Source organism: Rhinolophus hipposideros, assembly GCF_964194185.1.
Source record: "Rhinolophus hipposideros genome assembly, chromosome: 12".
In the NCBI taxonomy this organism is placed as follows: domain Eukaryota; kingdom Metazoa; phylum Chordata; class Mammalia; order Chiroptera; family Rhinolophidae; genus Rhinolophus; species Rhinolophus hipposideros.
This window is the reverse complement of record NC_138058.1, coordinates 36,667,858-36,695,352: the sequence shown is the minus strand read 5'-3', so window position 1 is coordinate 36,695,352 and position 27,495 is coordinate 36,667,858. Positions and strand designations below refer to the sequence as shown.

Sequence of the window (27,495 nt, the reverse complement as noted above, 5' to 3'; positions counted from 1 at the left end):
ATGGAAATTATTGAATCTAAGGAAAAGAATGAAAAAAGTTGAATAAAGCAAGCCTAAAGAACCAACGGATACCATCAAGAAGACAAGCATATGCATTGTGGAGTCCCAGAGGAAGAGAGAACGAAAGTGGCAGAGAGAATATTTGAAGAAAAAAATGACTGAAAAATTCCCAAATTTGATGAAAGACATGAATATGAACATACAAGAAGCTCAACGAACTCTAAGAAATATGACCTCAAGGAGACCACACTGAGACCACAATAAAATGAAACTTTCAAAAGACAAAGAGACTCTTGAAAGCAGCAAGAATTGATTCATTACATTACAGCGATCCTCAATAAAACTATTGATAAATTTCTCATCAGAAACTTCAAAGGCCACAAGGTGGTGGTTGACATATTCCAAGTACTAGAAAAAAGAAAAAAACATTGTCAACCAAGAAGCCCATATCTACCAAAACTGTCTATCAGTGAGGGAGGAATGAAGACATTCCTAGATAAACAAAATCTGAAAGCATTCATTACCAGTAGACCTGGCCTGTGAGAAATGCTAAAGGGAGTCTTGCTAAAGGGAAATGAAAGGACACTAGTAACTTAAAGCCCTATAAAGAAATAAAGGTCTCAGTAAAGGTAAACACATAGTAGTTATAAAAACTATTATTCTAACAATGATTTTAAACTTTTTGCTTTCTACATGATTTAGACTAATAAATTTTTAAAATAATTAGTAGTCTAAAAGCTAGAATTATTCTAACTTTGGTTTAAAATGTCATATTTTGTTTTCCACACTATTTAAGAGACAAATACATGTGTAAAACGAATATTAGTCTAAAAGCTAGTACTATCAGAAAAAAAAGCTAGTATATCATTGGGTTTATAATTCATTTTGAGACATAATTTAATAGACAAATGCAATTAAAAGAATTATTAGTTTATGGTTTGAGGCACATAAAAATGTAATTTAATGACATCAACAACTGAAAAGGGTGGGTATAGATCTGTAAAGGACCAGAGTTTGCATATGTTTTTGAAGTTAAGATGGTATAAATTCAAATTAAAGTGTTATAACTTTAGGATGTTAAGTGTAATCCCCATGGTAACTACAAATATGATTTTTGACAGGGGTGCCAAGATCATTCAATGGGGAAAGGACTGTTTTTTCAAAAAATGGTGCTAGAAAAATTGATTATCTACATGCAAAAGAATGAAGTTGGACCTTTCCCTAACACCCTATAGAAAAAGTAAATTAAAATGGATCAAAGACCTAAATGTAAAAGCTAAAAGTATAAAACTATTAGGAGAAAACTTTGGGCAAAACTTTCATGACACTGGACTTGGCAAAGTTTTTAGATATGACAACAAAAGTATAGGCAATAACAGAAAAAAATACATAAATTGGATTTCATAAAAATTCTGCACTTTTGTTGCATTAAAAGACAATATTAACAGAGTAAAAAAGGCAGTACACAGAATGGCAGAAAATATTTGCAAATCATATATCTCATAAGGGATTAATACCTAGAATATACAGACAACTCCTAAAACTCAACAGAACCTAATCAAACATGGGAAAAGAAACTGAATAGACATTTCTCCAAAGATACTCAAACGGCCAATAAATTCATAAAAAGATGTTCATTATCACTTAAGAAAATGCAAATCAAAATGACAATGATTACCACCTGACACCCACTGGAATGGCTACTATGAACAAAACATAAAATAAGTGTTAGTGAGGATGTGGAGAAACTAGAACTCTTGTATACTGCTGGTAGGAATGTAAAATGGTACAGCCACTGTGAAAAAAAGTATAACAGTTCCTCAAAAAATTAAAAACCGAATTACCATATGATCCAGCAATTCCACTTTTGGATAAATAACCAAAAGTACTGAAAGTAGGGACTCAAAAAGACATCTGTACATCCGTGTTCACAGCAGCATTATTCCCAATAGCTACAACATGAAAGCAACTCACGTTCCATCAAGGCAGGAATAAATAAAAGATATATAAATTTATAGATCTAACATATAGATCTTAGATCTATATATCGCAACAGTCAAAAGGCTATATACATATATATATTCCATCTGTCTGTGTGTGTATACACACACACACAGAGACACACACACACACACGCAGTGGAATGTTTTCAGCCTTAAAAAGGGAAGAAATTCTGACGTATGCTATAACATGTACGAGCCTTGAGGATATGCTAACTGAAGCATGCCAGTCAAAAAAAGACAAATATTGTGTTATATGGCATACTTAAAGTTATCAAAATCAGAACATCAGAAAGGAGAATGGTGTTTTCTAGGGACTGGTGGAAGTGGAGAATGGGAAATTACTGCTCCAAGTGTTTAGATTTCAGTTTTATAAGATGAAAGCGTTTCGGAAATGGATTATGATAATTATAGCAAAACATAAATAAATGTAATACCACGGGACTGTACCTTTAAAATAGTTAAAATGGTAAATTTTGTTATGGGTATTTTATCATACATATTTTTTTTTCTTTTTTCCTTAAATGAAGTGAGATGTTAAAAATGCCAGCATGGGACTTAGTTGGTGGCAGCCTGACCCAACAACTGGTGAACAAACCCCTGTGGTTATCTATTATTTCTTTATTTCTCCGATGTTAAATCTGAGAAAAATCATTTCTATACATCGCTGCTTAAGACCCTTAATGTTTGGTTTGAATACATTTCTAACACGTTCTGTTAATTGTTTTTAACTTCCTTTTCTTTGTATTAAAACAAATATAAAGGTTTACATAATAAAAAAAATCAAACCAATTAGTAAAAAACAAACTAGTGTAGTTTTTGTTCCACTTAGGTCCTACTGGAAAAAGCATGCTACTCCCTTTGACAAAAAAGGATGACTATACCTAATTTTTCATTGCTTACACTAAAAACAATGAAATAAAGAAATAAATGGTCACAAAAATCTTTGCTTTGGACAATGTCAAGACTAATAGAATACCAGAGGGTTGCTGGCTGCCAATATCACCCACATAAGCCAGAGCCAGGAAAAATCTTAACAAACAGTGGTATTGCTTAAAGAAAAAAAAAAAGGATGTTCCATTGCCTCTATCTACCAACTGCAAAATTCTGGTTTGCTTCATTACATCTATCTGTTAAATTAGTTCGGCTTCTAATGTTCAACTTCTAATTTAGCACAAAAGAAGGGGAAAGTAAGCACATTTCATAGCTGAAAGGATTAATACCTCTCAGTGATTCTAGCAGATATTTGAATTAAGTTATTTCATATCTGAATTATCATTTCCATCTTCAATCTACTGAATCTTTATTTTCAATATAGGCATCTAATTTTCCAAAATGATGGTTTAAAACATACACACACATACATGCATGTACAAGCACATTGATATGCATATATTTCATACTAACTCAGATTACAAAAAGCACAAATAGACAGTTATCAATATACCAGACAAGAACAAACCATGAGGTATAGAATGTTATAAATTGTACTTGTGTTGAAATACATTTGCTTCACTGATGTTGGCTAAAATCATCTTTTTTATCTAAAAGTATTTAAAAATATAAATCACAAATTAAGAAGCCATTTGGAAACTAATATTTATATATTTTAATTATCTGGGACACTTGCTATGTAAGACTATTCTGCTGATTTACTCAAAATATAATAGTATTAATCTATGTTACTTGTACTACCATATATATATATATATATATATATATATATATAGAGAGAGAGAGAGAGAGAGAGAGAGAGAGAGAGAGAGAGAGAGAGAGAGAGAGAGCGCGCTATCTACCACAGGTAGACTGGCGAGGCTGACAGATATTTTTCATTAATCATCCCTATTTCATTTTTCAACATCAGAAAAATTCTTGATTGTTACATATAAATGGAAATATTGCCTTAAAAGTATATGTAGTTCAACACATACAGAGAGATACCAACTATTTATTGTTATATATAGATGTGGTATGTTTATATACACAGACATATAATATAAATGTATACGGAGAGATATTATTTGTCTATATTTACCTTGCTATTTTAAGAGCTCTCCAATTCACAAATTGTATTACCTCCCTCTATAACTGTGCACATTTGTAAGCATTTTATAATTCAAAAGGTCTTTCATATACAATATTTGCTTCCTCTCACATGCAATCAATGACTTGAGTATTATTTCCCTCTTTGTATATAGTTAAACAATTTATACAAGATCAGGCACTAGTAAGGAAAGAGCCAGGATTTGACCCAGACTTTTAGACTCTGTTCTGTTTTTACTATGTTACAGTGGTCCAGCAGAATTAACTCTGAAGCCTACCACAAAGATCAAAACAAGGTCACATTTATTAACATTAGCAGGTAAATCACTTAAATGTGACTTAAGGTAGTATTGAAGGCATCTGACAAAAAAACCTGTTCCATACAACTAGTCTCATCGCGTTTTTAAAATGGAAGCATTTCACCATGCCATGAAAGTATTTCATGTGCTCACAATACAAAAATATCAAATCTACAAGCATAAACTTTGATAATCTTAGAAAGCAACTGTAATTATCATGATATAGATTTAAAGTCATATATATCCAACTCCCCACTAAGCACACTTACTTATATATACTACAGGTATATCAAACTCACCCAGTTCCAAACTGAACTTGCCTCTACACCCATTCTTCCTGCACTATTCCTGCACTATCTCAGTTGGTGGTATTACCAGTCACATCAGCAGCACTGGGAGTAAGCTGAGATCTCATGCCCAGAAGATCACCAAGTTCTATCAGTATAACCTGTGAAATTTTTTCAATCTCCTTTCCTCTTTCCCAGCACCCATTCACCTAGAACAAACCCTAATTACTTCCAGCATGGAAGTACGTAGCAGCCCCTCAATCAGTTTTCTTCACTCTAGTCTTGCCATCCTCACTTATAGTCTTGCCAACCTTCTTCTATAATGACAAATATTTAAAAATATTTATTAAAAATATTAATAAAAAATAAAAAAATTTAAAAAAACCATGTTTTGTTGAAAACTAATCCAGAGAGGTGTTCTGAGAGGAAGTAAAAAAAAAAAAAAAAAAAAAAAAAAAAAAAAAAAAAACACCACATGCTGGAGAGCTGGAGATTTATAATACATCTTGGCACGTTAAGAAAGCTGAGAAGTCCTAAACCGAGAAATAGTAAAACTTGTATCTAGAATTTCATAAGTGTATTAGATCATAGAGTCCTTCCTTCTTCATCTTACCCCCATTAATAGCCAAAAACAAAACAAAACAAAAAGCCACTCTGAGAAATGCCATTGCAAAACAAGACTCTGACCACGTCACACTTCTTCCTGATGACCCCATTACCTCACTACCTTGAGGACCAAGCCCTGGGTCATAAGAATTAGTATAGCAGACCTGGCCTAACTAGCAAAAACTCCAGTCCAGAGAAGACCATAGAGCATCAACTGATGTGTAATTCATGCATTATCTCCTACAATTTTATGTCTTTGTTCTTTGGCTAACGTAGCTCTCCTGCAGTATCCTCTCTCCTCCCAAGCCTAACTTCTCATTCCTCAAGACTCACTGAGCTTAAGTAACTTCTTGAGAAGAAAGTCTGAAGAACTTTCTCGACTACCTTAGGTTAGACTACCTTACCTTCTGTGCCTCTCTTCCACCTTATCAAAACAGCTCATCACACCACTCAACATATTTTACAGAAATTATTCTTTTTAAATACCTCTCTCCTTATCAGACTGAAAGTTACTCCTGAAAATCTCTCCTAGGGGATTAGAACCTGCTTAATTCTCTGTAATATCCTCAGGGGGCAGCTCAGTACTCCGCATACAGGAAGTAATAAATGCCCGTTGCATTGAAATTGTTTCCTATAGAAAACTACGGCTTCTTGTTTTTCTGTTTATATATTTTTACAAGGTAACTATTAAAAAAAAGACTCCACCACAACAGCTATATAATTTTACCTAATAATGCACAAAAATAGAATATAACTTCCCTAATAGACCTTTGTGAGTCAGTTCTCTTATCTCTGCCCCCCCCCAATGTAGGGTACTTTAAAAATAAATAAGTTATTGAAAAGAAAAAAAGGCAATTAATACGTTATTGAGTCCAATAGATAACATTGCTATTTTTCTACCATTATCACATAATCTCAATAATGAATTAAATTTCTTTCTTTTGATCCCTTTTATGTCTTTTTATCCCTACCACTGTGGCAACAATAAGATTACCAAGAAGGCAAAAGCATATTTAATGAACCAATTTAAGAGTGAACAAAAATCCAGTACTACGAGTTCTCCAACAAAGACAGCAAAGAGAAAAGTGAAAAGAATAATCCAGTAGGTCAGAAACGGAAAACTTCCACAGGATTCTTACAGTGGATATTGAGGGTTTTTTCCTCAACATTGTGTTTGTTTTAAATCAAATTTATTTTTCTTAACATCTCTGTGAAAAAGTTCTTATTTCCATGCACATACGAACTGAGGTAAACGGCAGTCATGCGACTTATTTGAAATTATACAATTAAGCCAATGGCTGAACTGTAAACAGAATCTAGGATACCCAACTGCTATTCTGCTGCTCTAACTAATGGATCATGCTCCCTGCTATGTAATAGGACTGTTTCCTTTAATTACAAATTCTTCATTCACGATCGGATTATCAGTCAGAGGCTTTACATTATTTTGTTCTTCTTGCATTCATGGCATTATTCCAAGAATATGAAATTTCATGATAAAAAATATAAAGAGTACTGCTTACTGTATTATACCAAATCTGAAAATCCCTACCACCCTGGCAAGGAGACTTCACCAAGCCTTCACTTAATGGTACATTTATAGGTAGAACTGCAGTTTTAACATCCTGTTCGAGTTGGTCAGTGACCTGGAGAAAACGAATTTTGTTTTTACTGAATCACTAATATCAGTGCACTGAAAATCGTACATTAGGGCCTACTACGGTCTCGTTAGTCACCAATACTCACATAAATGATGTAGACATAAAAGTCCAAACAGTAAGAGATTGTTAAAGATACACTTTGAAGCATTTGTGATGTTAGGAAGTCAAGAAAGATAAAAATCAGGACATGCCCTTACATTCTATTCTAAAATCTATAAGAGAAAATTTACTGGGCAAATAAAGTAAATATCTGAAAAGAGGTGTGCACTCACTTGTCTTTGAGCAGCACTTTGTGTTTCTTTGGCACATATCACAGTGGCAGTGGTAGCAGCAGCCTTGCCCTTGGTGCTGATTTCTTACTACTCTGAAACGTCTCCTCTGAGCCAGAATACACTGGCTGTTGCTGATCATGCTGTGAGACACCTGCACTGGCTACTAGGCTTGTCATGACGCACAAAACCCTACCATCTTCAGCTTGACATTGCGCAAGTTATAATTATTCATCCAAATGAATATGTCAGAGCAGCAGCAGCAGACCTCTCATCAGAGCAAAAGAAAAATACATCAAAACATTATCAACCCAGCAGGAAGACAGGGACCATAAGGAAAATTACCCATTTTTAATATGGATGCCACAAAGCCATGTCTATTATTTCACAAAAAGAAAGGAAAATAAAGATCTTCCAAGTTTAAAGTCCAGAAACACTGAATCCAAAGGGGAAATGTACAAAGGCAAATGAGGAATGTTTTTTAAATCAATTATCTGGAACCTCTTAACCGTCTCTTAAATATGTTTGCTATTAGCCTATACCAGCAACATTATTTTTCTTAAAAACCACAACTGTTTAAAAATGGTTAAAAGTGAAAAAAGTCCCACACGCAGAACTACTTCCAAGAAGTCAATGAAAAAAGATCAAAAACAGCAAAGAAGTCTGACATTGCTTCTTACTTTCAAAACATAAACTAATATTCTCAACAGATGTCTAAAAGACTCAATGAGTTCATACCCTGGTAACATCACCAAAATGTTTACGATGTACAAATAGACTTTAAAAGAATAGGTAAATAACACATTTGGAAAATTTTCTAAAATGTAATGGCATATATATATGTAAAAGAAACGTTGATATCATCCCCAGATCTCCACAAATGAAGAGGACACATCCAAATTCTATGAGCATATATAGGCAAGTAAAATAGAGCATAAAATAGGCAAGTAAAATAGAGATTCCTACCTCATACTTAAATAAATTTGAAAAAGAATAACTTTTACAACAAAAGGATAATATATTTTCAGAATAAGATACGGAAGATTTTTTTTTTCCGACAAAACAGCAGAAATCACAAGGGATGATAAACGTGACCACACTGAAAGTTAAACTTCTGATTGACAAATATATACAAAGTTAAAAGACATGCCACAGGGAGAAGATACTTACATCCCAAAATAATCAATAAATTAGTATCCAAAATATGTAAAGTAAAAATTTAAATGGGCAAAGATTATAAATGATTACCAATTCTTGATAAGAAGTAAGGTCAGACCAAGATGGGAAGGCAGGTGGGAAAGCAGGAATTACTATGCATTGTTGGGTAGAAGTATAAACTTATATAACCCATTTGGGAAGGCAACTAGCAATGTTTAGTAATCTCAACGAGGTGCATTTCCAGCACTTTCACTTCTAGGCATAACCCACACTAACAGTCTCACGTGTACACAAAAAAAATGTAAGGATGTTAACTGCATCAAGAAAGTTAGGAAGAAATTGTGAACAACCTTATCAGTAGGGCAACAGATAAACTAACTTTCAAATTCATATAATGGAATGATATAAATTATTTAAAATAAATGTACTACATATGCATACATCATTGGTAAATCTCTCAATGTTGTATAAAAAAGTCAGACTACAAATATTATAGAATATGGAATAAATAAATGCAGCAAAACATATGCATAAATAGTACACACAGCAATTTCAGAGAATTGGTAAACTCTAGATAGGAAGAGAACGAAAGAAAGAGGAAAGGCAAGAGGGATAAGTCTTAATTATTCAAAGAATATTTTATTCCTAAAAGACAGAAATAGAAATATATCTGAAGCACATGTGACAAAATATTAACATCTGTCAAATCTGATTGTGGATAAAAAAGGTGTCCAAATTTGTATCTGTACTTTGCTAAGAGTTTTAGAATATACTATAATTCTAAAAAAATAATTTATAACATTCCAGTTACTACTAATCAATTGTTTTCTTGTAGCTAGTACAAAACAGAAAACTTGTTATATGACCTAATTAAATCTAAAACTTAAATTTGAATTTGTGTTATAAACACTTAGTACATGCTTATATATGCAAGGCACTTGAGCAAGTGTTAAGTAGGGATACAAAATTTAAAAGGCATTAGCTTGAAAGATTTTCCAGTCTAGGAGAGTCAAACTAATTTTGCTAAATGGCAAGAAAAAGGTAAGTGCATCTTTCTGTAGAGATGCAAAGTTATTCAGATTCAAGTGTGGGGTAAACTTGTATAACTGTCGACATTTAAAAAAAATAACTAAGAAATGCATCAAAAATATATTCTTCAACCTTGCATTTTGATAAATATTAAAGTATAACTTAGAGATGGCATATCTGAAAAGAATAATACAATCTAGATCAGAGGTGTCCAAACTGCGGCCCGCAGGCCAACTGTGGCCTGCAATCCATTTTTTGTTGGCCCGCAGCAAATTCAAAAAATATATTTAGTTTACTTAAACAAACCAGGTGACGCAGGTGAGGCAATACACAGTTCACCTCAAGTGAGTGGCCTGGCTGTTTGTGTATTTTACCGCATATGGCCCTTGGTAAAAAACGCTGAATAAAGTTTGGACACCCCTGATCTAGATACAATGGTATCTCATGATCCTACATAAAACAAAGATAAAGCTTATACAGACCAATAGGTATACAATTTATATATAATTCCAATTCTCTTTTTTAAAAAATCAACACAATATTTCATATATATATATATATGTAAAATATATAAGATTATACCAAAAGCAAATCGTTTTTCCTCTCCTTTATTTTGCTGTGTTTTCTCAATTTCCTTTGGAAGGAGGAAGACTTTTTCGTTTTTAAAGAAAAAAATGAGAAAAATAGTTTTTGAATATATAGTATGATTAAAATGACATTTGAACCTTCACAAAACTATTTAAATCCTGTTAAGCTTTTTTTAACTATTATAACATCATATACCAGACAATTATTTGATATTTAAAATGTAACCATAAATTCTCAATTGAACATATCAAAAGTTTATAACAAAAATACAGGTAGCCTGTATTTAGAAAATATTTGTAAACTGTCACTAGGAATATTTTTCTCTTTGCATGGAACCATTCTGCTAGATCCTTAGAAATCATACACATAATGTTAATGAACATAAGACTAATAACATCACCTTATAACTACATAATGTTATAGTTTACAATGCAGTTCGAAATACATTATCTTGTTAGATATTTTCAATAGTTTGAAAAATTCAATTGACAAGAGCAGGAGAAAGAATCTCCTATAGTCTTTATTCAAAGTACGATGTTTCTAAGCACATACAAAAAGAAAATAGTCTAAGTTCAAGGATGAACAAAGGATAAATACTTTAGAACAATAAAAACTGAGCTGAAATGGCAGGGTTTATATTTTCAGTCATTAACTTATTCTCTGAAAATGATTATGATATTACATCATCAATGTTAAAACTTTTAGCAATCTAAAATTTTCACCCAGTTTTCCACTTACTGCTCACTGTTTTAAAGTCCTTTATCACTTAAATTTAAAGGACTATTTCTGTCAATAGAGCTTCACATTCATCTAAAATAAAGCATAAAGATCTAAAAGCTGGATGGTGTTTATGTATGTGTGTGTGTGTGCATGCGTGTGTCTGTATGTGGTGCATGAGTGTGGTGTGTGTACAGAGAGAAAATGAACATTAACTACTATAAAATATAAAAGAAGCACTCTAGAAGTCCCGTTAATAAATATATGCTTAAAGAAAACTGAAGAAAAAAAATCACTTTAAACCTAAAATGGCCACTTATTAGTAAACAGTATATGCTTTTTAGATACTTAAAATAAATTTTAGAATGTACCTTTGGTGTCCAGGAAACAGAAAATGGAACAGGAAAATCCACAAAACAATCTGGTGATTCTTCAGGGTACTATGAAAAAGCATAAAATTAGGACATTTTTGCTTCTGTGTGACAATTTCACATGAGGTATTCTAGAAAAACTGAATATATTAGGAAAAGTATTATAAATGCAAATTATACATAAATATTTTGATTCTACTATTATAGAGATGTCAAGAACTGATTAACAGTCAAGTTATGCTCAGGAGGTACAAACTTTAGTGATTTGGGGGTAACAAAGCAATCAGTTTTTAGTAAATTCATTACTATGAAATAAGTCAGTGTTAGGTCAGCTGGTAATGCGATTTGAGGGATAAATCACACTGGATCTCAGTTTCTTTGTTTTGTTTCATTGTTTTTTTCTTTTTTGTTGTTCTTTTTTCGTTTCTGTTGGATATTAGTCTCTTCATCATTACAATGAGATCAAACGAGTTGATATTAGTTTCCTTTCAGTCTAAAATTTACTCTCAAAAAACTTCAGTTACTACTTAAAGAGGCAGTACCTGTTAAAAGAATCAAAAAATGCACAAAAATATAAACAACTATCAATTTAAAAACAGTATTTTCTGCAATTAAGCAATTTCTATTAGCAAGAAGATAAAAAGAAACAATAAAGTGTCTTCTGGCTTATTAATGAAAAACAAAAGTAATGTGTTTTTTTGTTTATATAAAAAACGGAAGAAAAACATTTTTATGGTTAATTCAACAATTTTATACAAAAAGTGACATAAGGACAAATGAGGCTTCTAAGTTATCAAAGACAAAACACAGTTTATCTTAAAATCAATTTTTTTATTAAAGAATGGTACTACATGACTTCTCTAAAATCCAATTCTGGATTTTTCAAAGTCAAATGTAATTTTTAACTACTAATTTCTTTCCATTAAAAAGCGAAATTTACTAAAAGAAAATTAGTTTTAGGAAAACTACTCTCTCTCATTGGTAAAATGCTTAGAAAAAGTTTTAGACTCACTTTTTTTTTCAGCTTATTTTCACTACTTTCACTACTTTTATTTTTCACTACTTTTGCTGAATAAGTGAAAGGGGAAAAATTTATCACTGAAGTATTTAACAAACATCACATCATTTGAAGTCAATGCTTTGAAAAGAATTAACATTTAGTTATAAGGATCAGTTGGCTAAAAAGAAACTTAACACACACTCTGACTAATGGTATCTGACTGTGTAGAACTGATAACGCAAAAGCAAACATACAGTAAACCATATAAAAATATAACAATGCTCTACTTTGGGGAAAAAAAAGAAAGATCAGGCTGAAATTAAGGAGGGAGCTCTATTTCAGACAATTAAAATGTCAGATGATGTATGTAATAGTGTAACTGCTGTAATCACTGGAAAAGCAATCTGTATGCCATTTTTACAAGCCATGTTTTTATCTCAAAGTAAATGCAGGCAGAGACCTTCGCTTTCTCTCGTTTTCAGTTTTGCTAACCCATTTGTGTGATCTGGGACAAGTCAGTAAATTTCTCTGGTGGTTTTAGATGTAAAAATGATCAAATTCAACCAAAAGCGTTATAAAATCTCTTTTCCCTCTAACATGTTAAGATTCTGGAAAACTAACCATGCACCCTTGAAACCGCCATGGATCAAAAACTGAATACTTAGATTGCTTTGAGTTACTGGTATTTGTCTCCTACTGATGCTGACAATGAACAATATCAACTCTCTAACCTAAACAAATCATCAATCGGAGGCAAGAATATGAAGTTAATGAAATGTTTTCTATATTTAGAGTAGATAAACCAAGTAAAGTATCCATGACTTTGGAAATCATTAAGTACATACAGCTCATTACGTTAAAAGAGAAAACGATCTCATGTTTAAGTAGGGCACAATCAAGGTATGTATGTATTGACATAGAAAGAGATCCACTAATAGTTGAAAAAGCAGGTTATAATAAATATAATCCCACATATATAAATGTGGGATAGTTTCTGAGATAAATAGATCTTTCAAATATATTTTATGTGTAAGTATGCAAACATAAATATAAATCAGATTGATCTATATGTAGGTAGCTTTACTGTGCATCTAAGTTAAATGCATATGTAGTATGTGCTAATTATATTCAGATTTAAGATCAATTTATATAATAAACTTTACATAACTACATAGAACCTTGGAAGCAGAAATTTACGTACTTATGGATGATTTAACATGAATTATGAAGTAGCATTCTAGATACTGATTTTCAGTTACCTGTACTGTGCTACTAATTGCAACATAGATAACTGAATACAATATTGCAAAATATCTACCAAAATTCAGAGTTTTCAGTAGTAAGTGGTACAGGTATATATAAACCCAGCGGAGACTAACTACCAAAAGTTTTACTTTAGAACTATAATTGACAACAAAAGCTACACATAATGGAACAGTAATTGAAAAATAAGTAATTATTTTTAATTAAATTTTTTAAAATCTACCTTGAAACAATTCAGTCAAATCAATAACTGTAAAAGAATACAATTATAAAATTATAAAAGCATATTTTTTATTACGTGCAATATATGTAGACTTCAGAGTATATTGTTCTAAGGAAAATTTTAACCCAAACTGTTCCATGATTAAACCATCTAAGCAGTAAGGTTCCCTCCTCAGTGAATACATACAAATCGCACATTACAAAAATAGCCATCAGAGACACAGAGTGCCCAGTCTCTGATTATATCCGTGATTCGTTCTTCTAGTAGCTCTGATCTTGGCCAAAGCTGAGGAAACAAGCCCTAAGCAACTACTTTTTTCAAGAAAAGATCACTTTACTCCATAATTCAGGATGTATTGTAGATATTACATTAAAAATACACTCATAAAAACAACAAAATTCAACTGTGTCCCTTACATTGCTTTTTGATTTATATATTTATTTTTAATAGGGGTGTCTAGTCAAAATTGGTATTGTGTTTTTTTGAGTTTTTGCAGACAGTGAGGGAGAGTGGCAGAATAGGAAGAATGTATTCAAGAATAAAATAATAGAACTAATGCATTTATTATATATTTAAAAATCATTTTTAAAAGTCTGTGTATTTATAAAAATAAGCCTGCTTTAAGGTTTAAAAAAAAAAAAGAAAATCAGCCTGACTCTTTAAAAGTTAGTTAGGATTAAGATTTTGCATTATGTACTATTAACATATAGTTTCAGCTATCACTATTTTTAACTGACAATTCCAGGCCCAAATATTTCTAGAAAAGAAATTACCATAGCTAAAAGATAACTTTGGTTTCTATGAAAACTGAATTAAATGGATAATTAAAGTCTCTACTAAATCATACCAATATAAGATTCATTCAGTTCCACCTCTTTTTTTTAACAGATTTTTTTTTCCTAATTCCTAACTCTAATAAAGCTTTCTATTCTCACTTGCCAAGGCATCCATAATAATGTTTCATAGCTATGGATACTGCAAAAACTGACACTTAAAAATATCCTCCAGAGAAATATTAAAAGTGTCATCTTATCTACCTTGTGAGGGTGTAAGAAAAAGCCAACAGACTATAGGCTACATCCTCACTCTCGATACTGCCAATATCATTAGCTGGAATTAATAATAAAATCTTGTAGGTACAGATATAGACAGTGTAGAAACAAAGCATCTCTTTAGTAAGTAGAAAAGCTTGCAAAAATTAGATATGAAAAAAAAACCAGAATCAACATGGATGTGTTTAAAATCTTTCGTTTTGGTCTTCACAGCCACAAAGCAATTTTTACCAATGTACAAATTATAAACAAAAAGCTTTGCAGGAAATGACAGAACCCTTGCCAGTGGCAGTATGTGACCTTTGGAAGGATAAAGGCAGTCTTCTCCCTGATCTTAAAAGAAAAGCACACCTTTAAAAATTAAAAGAGCAAATAATTTTTTTTTCATTTTAACAAAAATATCTATGTAACTTCTTTTACAAATAAGATTTCTATCCTACTAATTTTTTTGACACTTATCACATATGAGTCTTAAAATTACACCTAAGCATTCTGTGTGGGAGGAAAAAGAGAGTGACTCATTTCTCAACTTGTCTGATAGAGGCACTATAAGATACCAACTTTTCTGTGTCACCCAGTACAGCTTTATATATTAATTCTCTCTCATGGAAAGCTTAAATGCCAGACACATTTTTAAAAAGGACAAACACAATTGATCTTTTCATCACTACAATCTTCTGAAATAGAGTTGATTGATGACTCCTGGGAACAATAAAAAAAAGATGTCCTGGATTTCTCAAATTCTAATGTTTCCCTAGTGATTACTAAATAAATGATTAATATGTTGAACTTGCTTATTCTTATTTCTCAAAATTCACAATTTAGAACTAAAAAATAAAGATGAAACAGTTATGTTTTGTGCCAATAAATTAGTGAGTTGTTATAGATCACTAGTCTGTAACGGGCTCTCTAAATAGAGCCATAACCTTTGCAAACTCTAAAATAATGGGAGTAAAAAAAATTTCAGCCAAAAGAAACAATAAAAGGTATGTGTGTGTGTGTGCGTGTGTGTGTGTGTGTGTGTGTGTGTTTGTGTGATGAGTCAGAAATAAGAATTTCAAGGGTAATTCATATCAAAAGTTGAAAACAAAAGACCTTCAGTGGAACTTTACTTGGGATAGTGGGAACTTCAACTCTTTTCTATATATATGATGTTACCAAAATAACATTTTGGTACTTTGAGGATGCCGATTCTTATTTGCAATATTTCTTTATTATGAAGTCTAGATTTTGATCAAATTTGAACTAAAATAGTGACATTAAATTATATCTAGGCTTTTGGAAACCTGTGAATAAATTCTTTGAAGCTTTCCAAAATAATTTTTTAAAGTATCATTATATATGATGTATTATATATTATATAGTATATATTACGTTTTATATATATATATATATATATATATATATATATATATATATATATATATATATATATGTTTTAGAAGCAACTAACACTTCTTTCCATTGCAAATATGATTCACAAAGGTCATTTCACAAAATATTTCCTGACCGTAATAACAGTTTAACCAAGCACATACCTTCGTCTTCAACTTGAGAGTGATTAGATGCTCTCTACCAGAAGCATCTTCAGCTTTTAACTTGATGGTGCTGAAGCAAGTGTCTGCATATACAAGTCTGGTGAGTGGAAGAGCATAAAAAAAGGATCACACTGGGAGGGCAGGACTGAGGAGGGGGTGGTTGGAGGACGATAGGATTCAAAATGAAAATATTTGCCATGTTCTTATTAATCCATTACAAAAATTAATCAGAGGGATTTCTGCATGCCAGCCCTTTACGCTGCTAGAGATTGACTACCGTTCCTACAGCAGCCCCGTGCTTAATGCACTCATAGATCTCTAGATTATTTACAATGTGTGTCAAGGCTCATGCTGTGGTCAGTGAGCACTCTGTTTCAGGTTTCCATCACTGGAACCTTTGGCTCACACAGCATGTTCCTGTCAGCCTCTACTTATGTACACATTAAACTTCCTGTCAAACTCTCTGATCCACTTCTGGAGTGTGATACAGTGTAAGACTTTCGTGCTTCCTCTATTTGCTTTTCTCCTCGATGAACTTTTCCTTTATTTTCAATGTGACTGTACAAAAAGGGCTGATATGAGTTCACAGACTCAAATAGTTCCAGGAAAATGCTGTATAAGCACGGGTACGGCCTGGTCTCCTAACAATAAATTTTCTTTTGGGGCAATATATAGCTTCTGACACTTAACCTGTGCAAGTATTCAAGATGACTAATATTTTAAACACATAGCACAAGCACAACTGTTTGGGCTTTAAGTTGTTCTAAATGCATGCATTTTCTACAATAGAAACCAATACCCTTTGAAATATATCATTGTGTAAAACTATAGTCCCTTGAGTAGCATAAGCTACTGCCAAAAATGTTCAAATTTAGTAGTATATTTACTAGTGAACTGGGCATGTGGATATTTTTTGACATTTTTACAATACTATTCTCTTGTAAAGATAAAAAGTAGCCTAAGAATATTGTGTAACTTATCACCCAGACTGATGGTTAAGACCCATTAGAGTTCAGAACTAACATTAGCCTCTTACCCCAGGAAACATTTTTTTAACATCACTATATGTGGTTAGTCGCTGGCCAGATATAATGGTAAAATGGGTCAGTTTCAAGAAATGCTGGGCTATAAAGTTGTGGAATACTGTTTGTAATGAAAAATAGATCTAAAACTAAAGAAGACACATATATTCAATAATAAACTAAAAGATAAAATAAAAAAATCTTTAGCAACATAAGCAATTTTTAGCATAATCAATAAAAAAAGACCAGGCTCTTAAAAAACAAATGAAAGTAAAATTATTCTAGAAAAATGTTTATATAAAAATATGATTTTATATATATGGTTAATCATTAATTTCTTTAAACTATATTTGTAAATATCTCAAATCCCCCTCCCCCAAAAAATTTAGAAGAAGAGACTTTAACACACGTTTTATCAATACAACTCTAAGGTGCAGATATAAAAGCACCTGACTGAAAAAATCAACACTTCAGTTCAAGATGTTGAGATGAACACATGCATTTATACCCCTATTCAAAAAAGAAAAAAAAAATTGAGGTGTAAATAAACCCAAAGATACAAAAAGAAAAGGAATAACATCAACTAAAGTGAACTTTCAACAAATTTTATAAAAATGAAAAATGGTTAGAAGAGTACTAGCTGATAAAACACATTAGATGAGAGATAAAGAAGGTTTCAGGAAAGGGATAGCAGACTCTCCTCCCGCCTCCCTCCCCCCCCCCCCCCCCGAAGAAAAAAGCAGTCTGTAGAACAGAAGATAGGACTTCTATACGGGGAGAAATTAAGAAAAATGTTTTCAAAATACAGGAAACCAAAAAGAGAAGAGGAAATTTCAAACTAAACTATAAACAATGAATCTATGTTAAAAATTGTAATTGCTCTACCATTAACTTTTCAGTGAAAAATATTTACGTTGTCATAAAAACACCAAACTGCTTACTAATTAGAATTGTTAAAATCCGGCGATAAAACTAAAAGATTTAATTATAGTTACAGAAAATGATGTGAATATATTTGACCATTGCAATTTGAAAGGAAGCAATGATAAAAATTGAGAGGTAGAAAAAGGAAAGATATGAGATGGAAAGATTAGGAACACTAAAATTTGTAACTGCTAATTTGAGAGTAAGAGATGCACATCTTTAATTGAAAGGACATGAAAAGACTTTAAGACATATTAATCCTGATAGAAGAATAAAAGAATAGGAAAAAAAGTAGAGACTGTAGTATAAGAGCTAAATCCTTTCTTAATATTGGAGTTAATCAGTATGTAATTCCTAAAACGATAAATCAAGCAATACTGAATATAGGCATATTATTTAGAAATATGAAAGTTGTAAACATGAACATTTTGCAGTGTTTGTCTCAAAGACACTGGAAATGGTGTGGGAGACTGGAAATGGTGTGGGAAAAGGCTGCTGCTTTGCATTATAAGCCCCAAGTAGTTATAACCATGAGAGAGCAAGAAGGGGTGCAGAGAGAAAAGGAACAACTAAATCACCCACTAGTACTTTTCATATTTCACATTGCTGCTTATCATCAAAATGATCAAAATCATTATTGAACACCTATAAAATAAAACAGAAATAAACACAAATTCTAGTTTTTTGTCTTCAATGACACAAACAAAAGATCATCTTTCCACAAAGTTTAAGATATGGAGGTAATACATTAGAGAAAGTGTCATGCTCAAAACATGGCCTCTTTACCTGCTGTCTCTTCTGTACATCAATTAACTATTAGAATCTGCCTTCTATGACTAGATTAATCTCCCAAAGTATCTTTTTAATCATAGTAACCCCTTGCTCAAAAATACTCAAGCAGTTCCCATCACCCGAATATGAAGCATCCTTAGTCTCGCAGTCAAGAACATTCACTCCGGCCCTGATACTAATCCTCTTATGTGCGCAACCTATCTATTCCAAACACCAAAAATGAACTGCACATTTTCGTCACTACAACCCTGCCTCCAACGATCCTTCCCTTTTAAGGCTTTCTATATTCCTTCCAAGCTTATCCCAATACCCACCTCCTCTAAGAACCTTCCTGAATTATCTGTATTCCAAAATGATCTCACCTTTCTGGAAACTCTCACACTGTTCCTTTTCATGTAAGTTTTGGGCATTTTATAAGGAATATACAAGCTTTATACTTCTTTGCATGTGCATATGTTCTATGCATTAAATGAGCAAGGAGAAGCTATTGTCAGACTGGTTCATATTTATTGTTTCACATGTAAGTTTTAAATAACCAAATGCAAATTCTGTTTAAATTAGACACTTAGCAAGACATTGCCAATTATTAAAAACACCATTTTTTCATTATTTGGAAATTTGAAGTTATTCAGTGATTTGAATATATGTGTGAAGAAAAACACTATTTATAAAGGTTATTTAGAATGAAAATCATATTTTATATATGTTCTTTTGCATTATATAACAAAAGTTATTACTGGTTATAATTAAATCATAATACTAAGTCTGTAAAACTCATATATGGTCTGACATTATATTTGTGTGAACTAGTGTCTCAACAACTGAATACCTACTTTACACAGGGAATTATTTAATATGTGTTTATTTTCAATGATTATTAAGCATTATTAGTTTCATTTGAAAAAATGAAGAAAGTGTATAAACAATGGAATACTACTCTGCCATAACAAAAGATGAAATAGTGCCATTTGTGACAACATGGATGGATCTTGAGATTATTATGCTAAGTGAAATAAATCGGACAGAAAAAGTCGAGAATCTATGATTTCACTGATATGTGGAATATAAAATTGAAAACAACAAAGGAACAAGACAAACAAAGAAGCAAAAACTCATGGACACACACAATAGTTTAGTGGTTACCAGAGGGTAAGGGGGGAAGGGGTACTAGATGCAACTGAAGGGGGCCAGGATAAAAGGCACCATTAGAACTACCCTAGATAAAAGGGGGTGTAGATCAGCCCAACTAATAAAGCAAAAGTATTTAGTACTTTTAACTAGGGCAGTCTTAACACCGAACTGAAAATCCTGTTAAACCAAAGACTCTGTTTAATTCTGATTGTTTTAAATGAGTCATTCTATAAAACAACAAAAGCAGAAGTTAGCAGAAACCTATCAAGACATTTTTTTCATCCCTCACCTTTGTAAGTCAGTAAAACACCCAAAATCAGCCACAACGGCCATGCCTCCTTCATCTTACCCATTGGACAACTTGCTGTTTTTAGTGTTAAGAAACTGAAACAAGTACAGAAATTACAAAAACAGCAGTCCAATTTAAGGCGTCTACTAATTCTCAGTGTCATTTCCATTAAAAATAAAAAAGGGTATGTGAATAAAGGGGAAAGAAAAGGAAAGTATTCAATCATATGTTAAGTATTTTTTCTAACTTAATTTTTAATAATGCCTGATCCTAGAGAGTTGATTAGAAACGTCAAGTATATAATTTAAAAACACAGTAAGATCTTCACTAACTTAAAGTAAGATTTTTCTTTTATTAACAGATATTACTACTACACTAACAAATCTACAAGATTATTATTTATAGTATAAGAAAAATATAGATATATAGATATGGTCTAGGGGTCATTAAGATTCTGAAAATCGATTTAAATCAATTTGTCATGCAAATCATTACGTGTGTCATTTTAAAAGATATTTTAAATTACAAAGCTAGCCAGCTGCTGAGGCAGGGCCTCAAAAGGTAGCAATTCTAGTTTGGGGACCACACAGTTCAGGTCTCAGTTTTAGATGAATGTCCTGAAACCCAACTAAGTCACAAAAATAAAATTGATGGGAGATCTCTTACTCCACCAGAAAGTTTTGGATAAATACTGACAAATCTTATTCTTTGGCTTCTTACAATCCATGCACAAAACTTCTCTTCTGCTAACACATTGTTTATTTTCTAAAGACTATAAACAAATGATTAGGTAACAGCAGCTATATTCTACTTCAATCATGCATTCTAGTCACTATAATTAAACTACGATTTTTTTCACAAACCTAAGCAACAGAGTTCAAAACTATCTCTAAGGAAAGGTTAATTTTGCATATGGCCAATTTTATCCATGGTCAGATAGTCACACATTGAGGGTGAAACTAATAAAAACTATCTCCAAGTACTTGAGGGAATTTTATTGAAGGTTCCATATCCTAGTAGCACAACTCCAGGGAGCATCACTCATAAAGGAGGTCTGAGCACTGGTATGCAGCAAGCCTTAGCCATATGCACTCATTTTATATACAAAGTTGTTACATATCATCTTGAAACTTCTTCTGAGAATTACCTAAAAATTATATAAAGTGGCTAGCACAGCCAGTGGCATACAACAGAAACTTCATAAACGGAGGTTTTGTGTGTAATGATCCTAGTCAAGGAAGAGACAAACATTTACATTGCGACAAAGGTTATGGTAGAGGGATTCATATCCTTACTTTTTACTTTCATCTATTATCCAAGTTAGAGATCTGTTCTTTTTTCTGTCACATCACGACAATGTATATAATGCAAAGCAAAAGTCATGTCTTTCTATTTATCTCTAAAACCATTTATTCCATAAAATATTTTTATATACTTGCACTATTTGTCTTACAACTTTGTTGATATGGGCTCTCAAGAAATCCTATAATTATGTTATAGCACTTATCACTGTTAGAATTAAGCACTACTGTGATCATCTACTTAAATTCTGACTCTTCCACAAATTCCATGAGGAATCTTAATCCTTGCCTATGTATCTTCACTGCCCTACAGAAGCATTCAACAAATAATGGTTAGGTGGAAAGAAATGATTAAAAAAATCTCATGTTTGCATTCTCAATATTTCAACTAATTTTCATTACTGGAGTTCTCCCAAACATGTCACATTGCTTAGAAAACTGCCTCAAACTCACTATATCAATATAACAAACAAACCTAGAACACTTCCTCTTCCTTTCCAAAGCTTTCCTACATTCTTAACTATTTTAAACATTAAGATCTTAAAATTTACACATCTGAAAATAAGTCAAAATGATTTTTCTCTATTTTATCACCTTATATCCAAAGAATAACAGGGTCTGTGTCACCAATGCCTCAAGACAAATCTTCAGAATTTCAACCAAATTGCTACTAGTACGTATCAATTACTTGTGTTCTCTGTCTCTTCCCTCCATTGTTATGCTACACTTTACTTAAAAGGTTCCATCCCAAATCTTATTCAGTAACAGCACCTTGTCAAATAAAGCCTAATCTCATGAATAAACATTGACCAGCCCTTGAGATCACCATAAAAATACATTTTAAATTACACATTTCTGGCTGAGATGGAGTAGCTTGCTACAGACCAACAATTTCACTGAGAACAACTAGAATAATCTAATGAAAGGCAAAAAAAAAAAAAAAAAAAAGAAGCCTGAAGGTATCAAAGAAATGATAAGCAACTTGAAGGACCAAGGTTCTGACAAAGGGGGAACAGAGGAGAGGTAAGCCCACACTTTTGGGGAACAGAGGAGAGTAAGCCCACACTTTGCAGCCATTTTTCCCTTAGTTTATTTACTAATTCTGGGCACAGAGCAAGAGAAGGACATGGGCAAAAGGCCCAACCAGTGAACAATTATTAAGTGGCAAAACAACAACAAAAAAACCTAGCCTCATTTTTGGCAATTGAGAATAGAAAAATAACAAACTTAAAGGACCAGAGTCTGGTGAAAGGTGGGGCCAAAGATCTCAACCTAATATTTTGACAATTTTCCATCGAAACCTTTGATAAATCCATAAACTGCAATGGATAAGAGGATAAAAAGCCAAGCAGAAAGCCAATGAATAAAAAGTGAGAATATTTAGAAATCTTATAATTAGAATTTAGAACCCACCAGTGGAAAAATGCCCCAGTGAACGTCCCCAAGCTCTCAGTAGGCACTCTTGGAGGGATAACCCAAAAAGCAAAGCAAACAAGAGGTAGATGAAACATTGTGAAAGGGGTCAAAAGATACTTCCAGTTATTAAAAGAAATAAGTAATGGAAATGTAATACATGGCATGGTGGTAACAGTTAATAGCACTGTATTGTATATTTGAAAGTTGCTAAGACTAAATCTTAAAAGTTCTTGTCACAAGAAAATATATGTGTAACCATGTGTGGTGATGGATGGTAACCAGACTTACTGTGATCATTTCATAATATATATATTGAATCATTATGTTGTAACCTTGAAACTAATATAAAATCATATGACAATTATATCACAACTAAAAGGTACTAGCAGGAATTCTTTAGGCAGGAGAAAAATAATACTGGACAGAAGGATAAAACTGAAGGGAGGAATGAAGAACACTGGAAGAAATAATTGTGTGTTAGTGCGTGTGTATATAGCATATATATATATATATATATATATATATATATGTATATATATATACATATGTAAATATACACATATATAAACATACACATACACATATAAACTAAAAAATATTAAAAATTTGTAAATTTTTAATGTAGACTTAAAATGCAAGATAATAACACAACAGGTGAAGGGGGGATAAAATATATTAAGAAGTTTTAGATCTTTGTATTATAAGGAAACTGGTAAAAGTAACATTGTATATTTTGCTGTATGTATGTTGTAATCTTTAAGGTAATCTCTAAAGAATCATAAATCTCTAAAGAATGTATAACAAGTTAATAGAAAGAAAAATATAATAAAATTACTAATTCAAATGAAGGCAGATGAAAAGAAAACAGGTGAGATAAAAAGGAAACATAGCAAGATGGTAGATACAAAACGAAATATATTGGATGATGTCAACAAAATGGCATTCAAAAGTTCCAAAAGTTCTCCCCTATATAACAGAAACAAGAAAACTGACCTCAAAAGTGTCAGGAAAAAATAGGCAAATATGTGAGGTGATGGATATATTAACATAATTGTGGAATTCCTTTCCCAAAGTATGTAAAATCATCACAGTGTATGTATACTTTCAATTTATTATACTTTTATTTGTCAATTATACCTCAATAAAACTAAAAAACAAAAGAAGTTAAAATAATGTTATGGTCAGCGAAAATATGGAAACATTTTACTATGTACATTAAAATGTCATTTTTTCCAAATTACATTTACTATTTTACCTTGTAGGTCAATATTTTAATGACATTCCTTTAATTCATAGCCACAATAAGGATCAGATGAAACATTTTGACTGAAAGCAGGTATAAAATAAACTGCTAAAACTGCAAATATATTAAATTGAAATGTGTAAAAAAAAGGCATTTCTCTAACATACGAGTATTTTAAAATAGGCATACTTATCCCAACCAAGAGTTCCTATCTCTTCAATAAGGCTTGAGTAGAACTGGGGAGGAGGAAGTGAGACATGTAGCTCTTGTTTATTCTTTAAAGCAACTTCCTGTTTAAAAGAAAAAACTTGAATCACTGTGGAATGCTAGACAATGAACTATAACTGATTACAGAACACAATTTTGTAACCTTCTTTGTGCCTAAAGTGTCCATTATGTTTTAGAGAAAATCCAGCTGAAACATTCCTCTTCTCATAAAAAATAAAAAAAAATAAAAAAAAGAGGGGGGGACATGAAAAAGTTAAAGAACTACACTGACTATCATATAAAAATGTCAATTATTACTTCTTAAGTTATATAAATGTCTAACCACTATGCTGTACACTTGAAATTAATGTAAAATAATACTGAATGTCAAATGTAATTGAAAAATTAAAAAGAGGGGGAAGGTAAAGAAGAATAAGAGGTCCAAATTTCCAGGTATAAAACAAGTAAGTCATGGGGAAGTGATGTACAACATGGGGAATATAGTCAATACTTTTGTGAGGGCGTGGTAGTGTCAGATGGTTGCTGGACTTATCACGGTGATCACTTCTTTAGGTATATAAATGTTGAATAACTATTGTGTATACCAGAAACTAAAATAATATTGTACGTATATTTGAATAAAAATTAAAAAAAAAAGTCAATTATTATACCACTCAACCTTAAGACTTGAATATTCTCCTAGACTGTCATGCCTACCAAAGATGAAAAAAGTTAAAAAAAAACAACAACTCATCCTCAAGGCTTCATCGTTTTTCTACTCCTACAGATGTGTTTGATAGAAAATGACATTTACCTTTAAAGAAAAGCCTGAAATCTAAGTATACTTTCTAGACTGATATATTCGTATACTATTATGAATCACACCCTTACAACAAAAATCCTTCATTATCACAATAAATATTTACCTGCTAATTTCTTTCTTCATTCTGTAAAACTCCCAGACCAAGTAAATCCAAGTATGTTGCCATCTGGCTAGATCACAGTTCCTTTCCCAACTAGGCCCACCTATGTTATTTTCTAGATAGTTTATGTTCCTTCAAACAAAACTAAAATTTACATGGTTTAGAAGCAACACAAACATAGTTAGAATTGCTAGGCTGAAAATGACCAATTACGTCAAAGGTGTTAACCTAATCACATTTGAAGTAAAAATAAACATAATCTACAAATTACATAGATGTTCATATGGTCTGGATTACCAAAAGGTATTCTAAAAAGTAAAGAAATAAAATTTAAAAAGAAATCAGATACAATAAATAACAAAACCATATGGGAACAAGTATAAAAATTATAAATGTTTCTGGTACATGTAACCCTAATAAAAGGTATACATTTTAATCCTTTAAATATATGCTTAATCTAATAGTCCCTCTACTTTTCTTTTTAACAAGTATAGGATACTATTAAAGATAACACTAGAAATAAAGAGATTTTACAAAACAGTATTTCAAAAAGAAGACTATGAACTGAAACTACTTTAATACAGTTATAAATCCGCTTTAGATACAAAATAAACAGAAAGGGGAAAAAAAAAAACCTGAAAAAGCAGTTCTGTAAGGCCCAGAATGTCAATTTAGATTTAATTAGAAGGTAAACTGCTAGAAGACAAAGAGAACAGTGCCTTTTTTACAAACTAAATACCTAATGTTTTATGTAAGTAGCCTGATGGTCCATAAAAATAAACTGGCATTAAGATTATCCTGTTACTAAAAAAATGAATCAGTATAGTGCGTGTACTTATACACAAAACAGCTATACATCTTTCCTTTGGAATTGCTATTTTTATTCAGAAATATTAATTGCTGCTATCCACAAATATTGAAGGCAAAAAGAAACTTGAATAATAAAAATGTATTTTAATCCTAGGTCTATGACATTTGTAAGCTCTGCCTTCTACCTTGGGTCAAATTACTCCCATTCTAGAACCAGAACAGGAAAAAGAGCAAAGGACGAGAAGCAAACACTACTTCACGGAGAAGGTGGCAAAAGTGCACAGTAGAAAACAGGCTTTATAAACCTCTGCTTATGTTCAAGTTTTAACTTCTAACTTGAACATTGCCTACCTTTGAGGCCCTGGGCACTCTGTGACTCAGCTCTAAAACAGGAATAAAATAACTACACCTCACACAGTTTTTGTGGTTTTTTTTCAGTATAGGTAACTGTTCATTTATTAAATACATATTGAACTCCTACTATATGCTTGGGTATTACTAGGAAATTCCATGGGAAAGTAACCAAATTTCCTGAAAAATTCAGTAACTACTAATTTCATTTGGGCATCAATACTCTCATCAGCGATTATATTACAGGAACCCTATTACTGACATCCCAACAACTAAACCAATAATTCTTACATTTTTAGGTACACTGTCATAAATGTGCAATATCATCACCAACTGTGTCCATAATTTCTTTAGAAAGCTAAAATATATGATTGCAATTTATTCAGAAACACAATAAAAAATGTACTGAACAGAATACCATAACTGAAAGATTAACCTCAATATTTTATTTGTTTTAAATGAATGATTGTTTCTTCAAAATTAAATGACCAATAGACGAAAAATAATAACTATGTTAACACTTAGAAACCAAGATTTTCGGAGTAAGAGAAAAAAGATATAAGCATAAAATTAAAGGACTGAAAGTACTTTAATGCCAAATTTGAATTGAAATATCAATATGAACTCATGATTAATTGAAAAACCATTTTTTCCTAGCTTTGTCTTCTCAAAAAGCCTAGAAGTAATCACAGTAAGCACTCCAGTATGTAGATTGTGGTAGCCTCCAAGTACCATTTCCTACAAAGGAACCACGGCTCTTTGGAAAAGTAACTGACCACGGTTCTGGAATAGGAAGAGTAAATGAATATGGGGCAAGTGATGGCAGAAACCAAAGCTTGGGTTGTGTCAGAAGAACTCAGAAGCCAACATGAAGGGCTTTACACTGACCAAAAATGGTACAATTTGAGCATCAAAAAAGAATGGTTGCAACAGATTAATCAAATATATAAAAACCGAGTGCATAATGATACTAAAAAAAAAA

At 31.9% G+C, this 27,495-nt stretch overlaps 2 protein-coding genes across 2 annotated transcripts in view; one reads left to right on the top strand and one right to left on the bottom strand.

Annotated features, from left to right (window-relative positions):
- The window catches only part of VRK2 (VRK serine/threonine kinase 2), a 202,089-nt gene that overhangs the window by 112,689 nt on the left and 61,905 nt on the right, over nt 1–27,495 (top strand). The window lies entirely within an intron of this gene.
- Nucleotides 1–27,495, bottom strand: part of FANCL (FA complementation group L) — a 56,500-nt gene that overhangs the window by 16,566 nt on the left and 12,439 nt on the right. Inside the window, exons 5-7 of the mRNA XM_081068807.1 lie at nt 24,412–24,512; nt 16,105–16,201; nt 11,029–11,097 (exon numbers count right to left, since the gene is read on the bottom strand). Of these exons, the coding sequence (XP_080924933.1) occupies nt 11,029–11,097; nt 16,105–16,201; nt 24,412–24,512 (267 nt within the window). The remainder of the gene's footprint in view (nt 1–11,028; nt 11,098–16,104; nt 16,202–24,411; nt 24,513–27,495) is intronic.